This window comes from Chondrus crispus, genomic scaffold (assembly GCF_000350225.1).
Source record: "Chondrus crispus Stackhouse genomic scaffold, scaffold_100, whole genome shotgun sequence".
Classification (NCBI taxonomy): Eukaryota; Rhodophyta; class Florideophyceae; order Gigartinales; family Gigartinaceae; genus Chondrus; species Chondrus crispus.
This window is the reverse complement of record NW_005178862.1, coordinates 251997-261486: the sequence shown is the minus strand read 5'-3', so window position 1 is coordinate 261486 and position 9490 is coordinate 251997. Positions and strand designations below refer to the sequence as shown.

Sequence of the window (9490 nt, the reverse complement as noted above, 5' to 3'; positions counted from 1 at the left end):
GAAGGTTGTTTTAAAGATACAGCTGCCGAATGAGCCGCAGCGCAGCGCGATGCGCGATTCCGAAAACTATCACTACTCCACAAACGCCATCCGACACGCATGCTTTGCTATTGGTCCGCCCAAGCTCCCAGTTGCTGTCGCATCCACACGGAGGACATTACACTTTGGAAACACTGCCCACTGTAATTAATACGTGACATTTGGGCGCGTGCAATTAAAGCGCGTCGCATAGAGCGCCCTCCAGCCGGCTTTCTCCATCCTAATGCGCAACTCTTGCCGGCTGCTATCGTGACCTTACACATGCTTCTTTCGCAAACCAACGGTCCGCCACTACCCGCCATGGCTCCACGTGCTCCTATATCCGAGGACCCCCCCGTTCCCCTCCATCCCCATCCGCCATACGGTATGTGCACACAAACCCACAAACCACCCGGTGCTCCTTGCTCCCATCCTCCCACTGTATCCGTAACGCCTCCGTCCCTCCCTCAGCTTCAGCATCCCTTTGCCCGCGCCTAAAACCATCCCTGTCACGCCCAGAGCGTCGGTCCTGACACTAGTTTACAGCATTGAAGAATCAATACGAACGTCAGCGACGAATACAGCACATTGATATCCTCGCCTTTCAGCACACGCGCGCCCCAGCTGTCTTGCAAGCGCAAGAGCAGGCAGTCGGAACGCAACATCAATCTTTGCATGTTTGCCATCCGACCATCTCTCCAATTGTTACCCGCCTTGCTGCTTGCTCCATGTCGAGAGGGGATCTCTCTGTCGAGACGTTAGTTTTAGCCTCGACAGGCCGTTTGCGGCAACACCAAATCCTCGAGAGATCACGCTTTAATGCTTACTCGCATTCGTTCCTCTCATCTTCACCACACAGCCACCACAGTACAAACCTGCTGTAATACACCACCGCGCAGCATCCGCTTTATCCGCTTTCGCCTTCCCGTCCCACCTTTGGGCACTTCTGTAAACTATACAGTACCTTGCACACAGGTTTCTTCTCTGAGCCCATACCTCTCAGCATCAATACTTGTAACGTGCGCACATCCATCACCAGTTTCCTGTCTTGCGCCCTGCACCCCTTCTGCAATTATATCCCGATTCCTTGCTGCATTTTTGCATCCGATCTCACTCTGACTCCCAACCCTGATTGCAATGTCAAAAAGCTGCAGCCTGCAGCTTCCCCACCCTTTTTCGCGAAACTACGCCTTCGGTCGCACGTACACCTGTAGTACCTTCTCCCCTCTCCAACAAGAAGAGACGACCCTTGCACCCCCCCTTGCACCATCTTCTACCTAGTCGCCCCTCCGTAGATGCACATAACCTTATCTCTTTGCTTTCACGACCCAAATCTAAGGTCACCCACATCAACAACCATGTACAGCATATACAGAACTCTCACGCGAAATAATAAACTCTCCAGCTTTTTTCTGTAGCCCTCAGTGATTAAAAACCGCTTGTGGTGCTTTTCATTTGCGAGGCGGGTCCGCTCCTGTTCGAAGGAATAATCGTCGAGGTAGACGATAGAAATTCGGATCATGCCGGTCATGCCATTTCTGCCAACTCAAATTATAGTACAGACAACAAGGTTGCATCCTGGTCCAGGGACTTCTTTCATTCATCCATGTCTGTTGTACGAAAAAGCCCCCTATTTTTCATTCAACAAGGGATTCTATTAAGAGCCATATGAAGATGAATTATTTCGTAGACAGGAGCGCAAGGGAAAAGCATCACGTGCCTTATCATGATATACCGCACTCCATATGTTCTTTGAGGCTACAAATCGCAAGTAAAGCTTTAACATTGTACACATTTGTAGCTCCTATTACTACTGCCGTAAAACCTTGTTCAAAGAATATGCCACATAAGGACAACCACGATATAAGGAGAGGTGTGAGGAACTACAATTAGGCACTCCCAAAATATTCTCTCAATTATCGTGTAATTTTCAACTCAATATTATAAGATTTTTTAGGAGGATATTATAGAAAATGGCCCTTATAGAATTTATAAAACCCTATAATACCCTCCATAAAATCCTGAAAACGCCAAGAGTTAACCATATCGAAGGCTAACCCTAAAAACGCTCGAAATCAACGGCAAAGGTGAGGAAACCCCGCAAACGTGGAAAAGCAAGCATTTTTTTGATAATTGAGGAATAATTTTCAAGTCGTTCATCACTGCACGACGGATATCCCTTTCATACAGTACGACTATAACTCCAGGGATGAACTGTTTATACATAGATCGGGATTCGCAGTACATTGTTGTGCGTATCCGTCAAAAGCTGTCTTACCCAGAAACTTTGCAAATATTATTTCTGTTCAGCTAGATCTTCGATACTGTCTGTTATGTTATAATTGATAAAAAATTTGCAACTCTTTAGCCCACTGTAGTCGTATAAAGTACGACTTGGAGAAGCCGAGAAAGCTATGTATTTAAATCAGCTCAACAAAAGTTTGATGATTGTAAGCATTGAGAAGTTCGGAGCTTTTGCACGGCAAAGTGATGACGCCTTCTCAAGAAGTAGCTACAAAAAAATGCATGTAAATGCTCTTGGCTTCAAATGACAAAAAGTAATGCAAACGAGCCATTAGATCTTGAGAAATTTGAAAGTGTCTTATCTGGATCAAATGTCGTCTACATACGAGCCCCCAGGTGATAATGTTCGGTATGGATGTGACGTTGATGATGAACGTAGTGAACGCAAACTTTCCACTCACGAGTCCTTGATCTTATTTGACTCGTGAAGATGTCTGGCCATCGAGCTGAGGATGGACAGGATTGGAATAACTAGTGTCTATCGGGGCCGTTAGTCCTCCTATGAGGACAAAAGTTGTTTTTATTTTTTGTAGACAATGCAAAGCGCGATTTAACTTCTGTTTTGTTTGGCAAATAGAAGTCCATCATCACAAGTAAAGCATCTGCTCGTCAATTCTAGCGAAAACCAACTCGTTGACGCACATAAAGGTGTTCAAAAGAAAAAATCGGCTTACAGTAAGCATTTTTCTTTTAAGCTCATTTTATACCAGTACGTGTAACATAGAAACATTCTGTAGAGTGCTTCTATTCGGTTCTAACTTGAGAAAAAATATAAAACGAGTCAACCTCCCAAAGAAAAATAGAAACCGTAGGCATCAAAGTTGAAAAGGAATACCATGAGCAGATTTTTATGCTATGATAACGCTTGGTCGGATAGACACTGGATGAGGACAACGTCTGATAGACACTAGTAGAGCAAAGGATTCCTTGTGGGAGTTGGCGTGCCTTCGCTGGAACAAGAAAAAAAAATCAAGTGCTGCACAGGTAGCGGCCTGTCAATTTCTATCATACCTGTTTCAAATCAGCAGCGGTACAGTATTACAGTAATGTGAAGTCCCACGGAGCGTAAGTCTATCGACAAACTGTCGTCCACAGCCGTGCCGCATCGGCCTCGACCACGTGCCGTACACATACTGTACTGTCCAGTAGTAGTCGATGCAGTGTCAATTCCGAATAGCGGTGGCAGCCAACCTCACTCGGGGTTTGGAGACGTGAACTGCTCATGTGGCCTCTCATCACGCAGCTCCATCATCAACAACACGAAATACGTTTCACAGGCTTTGGCCGACTGACTCCGAACTGCTTGATCTCTCTCATGCCTCGCGGGCCTGTGCGGTCATCCCCCGTCATCTTCCTCCAGCTCTCGTCAAGGCTTCCCAGACCCTACGCCTGGGATGGCGTCTCTGCTTCTTCCTTTACGTGCCAATGCCAACTACAAACTCTTCCTTATTGAGTTCCTTGCTGTGTTCCTATGGGTCACGTCAACACTCTTTGCATATTTCCTAACGGCCACACCACTCTTACATTCTTTATCTCCCTCAATTCGATCACTCCATCCCGCTTATGTATTCTATTCCCTCCTCGTCGCCCTCATGGCCATCTGGGAAATTTTTGGCCTCGCTCTCGGGTCCACCTTTAACCCTTGCGTGACAATTTCTCTTACCCTCGCCGGTGAGACGGCACCAATTCATGCCATCGTTGTGATATTTGCTCAGTTCCTGGCACATATCGCAGCCGCGTTTGTCGTTCGTATCTGTGCGAATATACTTCATAAAGATATAGATGGCATCTTTCATCCCCCGCAACCACACAAGCATATCTCCTATTCAAAGGCAGTCGTCATTGAGGCTCTCATCACCGCCTTGCTCTGTGTCGTCGCGCTCTCCCTCAAACATATATTTCATGAAAAGGCAACTTTTAAGAAGTGGTCCCTCATGACCATGCTCGTTGTCGCCGTTCTTGATGTGGCAGGTGAATGGACAGGTGGTTGTATGAACCCTGCCATGTCATTTGCCCTTGCCGTACTTGAAGGCCATTGGGCCGCACATTCTGTGTACTGGGTCGGACCGATGGTTGGTGCAGTGGTTGCAGCTTGCATGTACAACAACATTTTGAGAACAAGAAGGCGAGGCATCCGAGAGCGAATGAGGGCGCGCAAGGACAGAGCTGCGACGAAGAAGATTTGATCAAAGGATGACCGTCTTTATTGCGCACGTGTATGTCAAGTGAGTCCGCTGCGCCATCCTCTTCAATGAAGGCATGTTCATCGGTCACCCAGAATTCTAGCAATTTTGTGGTGGATGTTAACTTCTCAAATACCAAACATCGATCCTGCTGAATGGTAAGGTCTAGCCTTTACATACCTACCAGCATTTTGTTACGAAGCCGCCAGCTGAGTGATTTTTTCCAGCGGACTCAACTTCTTCTCAAACTGAGCAGCAATACCCGAACCTGCCGGTCAAAAAGGAAAGAACAACTAGGCATTCTGTCTGAATGTCTAGTCTTACTTTCCTTTTTGCGCCATATACTCATTGATTCAAGCCGTTGCTCACAATACTAGAATATGTAAGCGCGCATACGTACGTATATCATATGCCTCTGACCACCTGAACTTCAACGTCGGCAACGAATATATAGCGGTGCAAGGCAAGGGTGGGTGTCTCATACAATACGAGGAAAACTTTATTGATGTAGGCAATGATGGACTCGGGATCAAAATTCCAGTTCTGTCAATTGTCCTTCTGTCACTCGGAGTTCCCAAAGTATTATACACACGGAGAAACTCTTCAACAACCCAAATGCGACCTCGAAAAGCTCGAAAAAGGGTCAGGTCAGTCATTTTGTTGCGTCAGTAGCTGTGTACTTCTCTTTCATTCCTTCTTTGGACGTGCCACTCTGCCAGTTTCTAAAAGGGAATCCCGTCCACGCTCATGCTTCGGACATGAGAAGTGTGGCTCACTTTCTTTGGTTTCACTGAATCTTCCAACGCGTCATCGTGTACAATTATTTCTCGATCGTTGGGATCCTCTTTTTCTTCTTCTTCATCATAATTCAAAGGCTGCTCCTCGTACACAATTGGCAGTTCCTCTTGTCCTCGAACCCATGACTCATTCGAGTCGCTGGCTTCTTCAGACTGAGTGCCATTTCCGCCCGCTTTCGCATTGCGCGCCGCTTTCGCATTATCTGGGGGTAAGGGAATTTGAGAGGGAATTTCCGACTCTCTACTTTCACTGCCCTCAACTTCACGGCTCGTCTCTGAATCTGAGTAGCCATCAAAATGATCATTAAGATGTAAGAGGGCATCTGGAGACGATTTCATCCGCGCGTGGCGCGGTTTCCGGCGACTCTGGGGCTGTGATGCCTCAGCATCTGCAACAACTTCGTTCTTGGTTGGGCTCTTTGGTGGTTCCTCAAATCGAAGTGACTTTTGTGGCTGCACGGTCTCTTTTTGTGAATCCCCCGCAATGCTCTTCTCAAGACTCCCAAGCACCTTCTCGTGGAGCGACGTAAATGACCAGTTGACAACATTAGAAATACATGCAAACGCGCCTTGCACACCCAGAAAAAAATTGTTCTTCAACTTCTCGGGAGCGCTTAGGTCACCCTTGTTCACTGTTTGTAAGCACTGAAACGCGATGACCATTGAGTTGAGCAAATCAGGGACATCTTTCGCCCACGAGAATGCATGTTGATGATAAGATACAAGCGCTGCCACACGAGCGCTGGCAGATACTAAGACGGAAAACTTATCTTCTGGAACACAAGCAGAAGGCCCAAACCCAATACCAGCGTCATCCAACTGGCTTTCCACTTCGCTGCGAGAAGCTTCAAATTGGGTAAGCCATAGGTCTGCTCGCGATCTAACGGCCTCGAATACAGTTGAGTCAGCGCCAGTTGTGACGTCAACCCAATACCGGGAATTCAGTAAATCCTTTCTCGCTTTGATGTCCTGCGAAATGTGTGCCTTAATTGTCTCACACATTGCCCCGTAAAATTGGCCTTGTTCTTCCAACGAGCTGTCCCCATCATACCTCAGCTTGCTTTCTACTGTTCCAAGAGCATTCACAAGCACAACAATCATAGCCATCTCACCTTGGAGCCTGGCCACAGACCTTCTCCACGCATCCACCGAGCGTTCTACAGCTTTTGTAGGGTCAGGTCCTGCCGGGCCGGCAGTCGGCTGTCCGGGGACTCTGGATGGCGAGTTAGGCTTGGAAAACTTGTCAGCTGGGCTTGGAAGCACTTCCTCGTAAGCGCGAATATCAACGTAAATCTGTCTTAAAACCGCCAGCACTTTCCTCACGGCAATCTTGCGCCCCTGGATGCATCGTTCCGTTGCTTCACTGGTATTTTTCAATGAGCAGTTCAACTGCACAACAAGTTCCGCAAAGCGAGAATGCAAAACGCGATCGCCATACAAAACGAACCCAAGCAAAGTCGCCAGGGCCTTTCTCACTCCACTTTCGCTCCCAAAATCCTTTTGCAGAACTCCGTCGGCCACAATGTCTAGCGCGCGACTGCCGTGAAAAACGTTTTCAAAAGCCAATATGGTCGTACTGCTATGCGAGGCGGCCTCCTCTAAACTGCTTGCCCACGATGTGAGCAACAAAGCCAGAGTAACCTCATCGCCACAATCAACGGCCTTCTGTGCGGCACAGTCAAGATCCGCGCTCGCCTGTTCAATATCAGCTCCGGCATCGCCGCGAGAGGTACCGTTTGTGGATGAGTTCGCTGCGCCAGCATTGGAACCTGCCCCAAATGAGACACCGTTGGGATGGTTCCCAGACGAGCCGTTGGCAGTAATTGGACGCCTACGAGAGCGACGGGAGGACTGCGGTGTAGTGGCAGCAGAGTCGGTATGGTTGACGTCGTCGTCATCAAACGAGGGCGATTCTTGATATCTCTTGCCATTGGCGTCTCTCCTGGACTCCCTGGGACTTGCGTGACGACCGCGCGCAGAGCGGGAAGGATCGTGGCGTCTGCGATGTCTGGGACTTGCAGAGCGATCTGTTTGTTGCATTTCCAATTGATGCTGTTGGTGAGCGTGCTGTTGGTGAGCGTGCTGCTGGTGCGCGTGCTGCTGGGATGGCGGGTGTGGATGCTGAGCCGCAGGCGGAGTCGGGCCCCAGGGGTAGAAAGGTGGAGGAGGGGCGAAAGCATGATGGCTAGGACTCGGAGGAGGCCATTGGGCGGGGATTGAGTACACGGGGGGGTAATACTGAGGAGGGTAGAAGGGATGAGCACCGGGAAAGGAGGGGAAGGGAGGGGAAGTGGAGGAAGATGGAGGGGCGAAATGCGGGGCCGGGTAGAACGGGGAAGGCGGGGAGATGGCAGGGCGAGTGGTGGTGGAGGCGGGTTGTTGGCCGGTGGGCGGGAGTGGTGGGAGTGGATGGCGGGAGGGTGGAGTCGCGGGATCGCGGGTTGAATTTGGGGTTGAGGGGTCAGGCATTTCGGAAGGAGTATTGCAGTGAAAGGGGTTTCGGGTTGTGGGAATCTATCGTTGGACGTGACATGAACGCTTGAGGGGGAATGCGTCTGTGGTTCGGTGGAAGTTTGTGAGGGGGGAGCAGAGGGAAGGACACTACAAGAAGGGGAGTGAAGGTCCTAGGTGTAGGTAGGGGGACAGAGGGGAGGAGGTAGGACGGGGAATGGGGAAAAGGAGACGGACCTGTTCTGGTAAGAGGGCGTCGCGCGGTAGATGCAAGTGTCCGCGAAGACGACGAAGCGGCCATGGCAGTGAAGAAGTGGACTCGCTAATAGCATACCGGACGGGGCGAGCGTATGCGGGCACACAAGGACAGCACCGCACGCGCTTGTGTTTCGTATGAAGATGGATGTGAAAATCAGTTATTTTCATGTGGCAACATGCACACGTGGGTGACGTAGCGGCAGGCGCCACTGCGGACACGTGTTTCAGGTTTGCTGGGCGACCAGTGAGATTGCTCAGATTGTTGCCGTTCAGCTCAATGCATTCAATTTATCGCACTTACACTGTATTCTCTACGTTAGTTTCCTTTCCACTGTAAGATGGGCCGATTCCAATCGGATGTTGCCCAATTGTTGGCGGCATGCTTCTTCCTTTACACGTGCTTCGTCACAGATGGTGCTCACACAAGGGCCTGCTTGGAACTCTCCCGTCTCATCCTGTTCTGTTTCGATTGATGACAACAGGGCATACATGTACTAGTGATGCTGGTCAAGCGGGTCAAGCGGGTCAACGTGTGAACGTTGTGTCACTATTTCCGCTGTTTTTCTATTTTACCATGTAATTTCTCCAATTCACACCTGAAGTACGGTGCAGTGTGCCTTCCTGCCTCGAGAACATTGTGCCTCGATGGCCTTGTTGCTTTTCCAACCATTTCCAACCGCTTTTCTACCAAACTACATTTCTGTCCGAACACCAGGCAACGTCGCAACGCCTTTCCGTTGTCCCACTTCTTCCTCCTCGCACCCCCCAATCACAACCATTCTTGCAGTACAGTATTCACACATCTCTCTACATCATGTACTGTATACCTTTAAGATACTGTACACACCGCCTTATGGTGAATCCGCGCCCCCTTCTTGCTTCCAGAGACCACACCCTTCCAGAGACCACACCCTTTCCCCCCACACTTTTAAAAAAGGCCCAAACATCATCTTCTAAGAAACCTGCACCCTACCATATCCAGCACTACCGCAATATGCACGTGCTCAAGAAACATGACATGCTGAACCTACCATTCGTTATGATGGGTGCGATTTGAGCTACCTTGACTTCTTTATGACGAAAGATACCTAACCTCCATGATTCAGAACCATCTATTGCCCACATCATCTGGCAATTTCCAGAACGAAACTCATCCTTTTCTCTTTCTCGCTTTCGTTTTCAGTACTCATTCCTCACCCTCATGTTATGTTCCGGAGACTGCATCTTTACAACATGCTTTACGATGGTACACTTCCGTACAGTAAATCAACCCATGTCCTTTACCTCCATAAATGCACTCGTTTCTTTTGACGCCTCACAATGGATCGTCCACCGGAGACAATCGTCGCGTTTTACATGGGCGGTACATCCTCACCACGTAACATTTCCACTCTCTTCACCAACTCGCTTTCCTCGGTCTTCATGACATGTGACAACTCGCTTTCCTCGGTCTTCATGACATGTAGCGTCCCATCTTTT

General features: G+C 49.0%; 4 protein-coding genes; 3 read left to right on the top strand and 1 right to left on the bottom strand.

The window, feature by feature from the left end:
* Positions 1-3716: 3716 nt before the first annotated feature.
* On the top strand, positions 3717-4508 carry CHC_T00001510001 (hypothetical protein). The gene has a single exon (XM_005712156.1). The coding sequence runs from the start codon at positions 3717-3719 to the stop codon at positions 4506-4508; it is 792 nt and encodes a 263-aa protein (XP_005712213.1).
* Positions 4509-4540: 32 nt separating this feature from the next.
* CHC_T00001509001 (hypothetical protein) lies at positions 4541-4660 on the top strand. Its single transcript, XM_005712155.1, has one exon. It carries the CDS (start codon positions 4541-4543, stop codon positions 4658-4660), a length of 120 nt encoding a protein of 39 aa, XP_005712212.1.
* Positions 4661-4882, top strand: CHC_T00001508001 (hypothetical protein). Its single transcript, XM_005712154.1, has one exon. It carries the CDS (start codon positions 4661-4663, stop codon positions 4880-4882), a length of 222 nt encoding a protein of 73 aa, XP_005712211.1.
* Positions 4883-4981: 99 nt separating this feature from the next.
* Positions 4982-7771, bottom strand: CHC_T00001507001 (hypothetical protein). XM_005712153.1 is given in 2 exon segments: positions 4982-5227; positions 5228-7771. 1 exon segment carries the CDS (start codon positions 7769-7771, stop codon positions 5228-5230), a length of 2544 nt encoding a protein of 847 aa, XP_005712210.1. The 3' UTR covers positions 4982-5227.
* Between the last annotated feature and the right edge of the window lie 1719 nt (positions 7772-9490).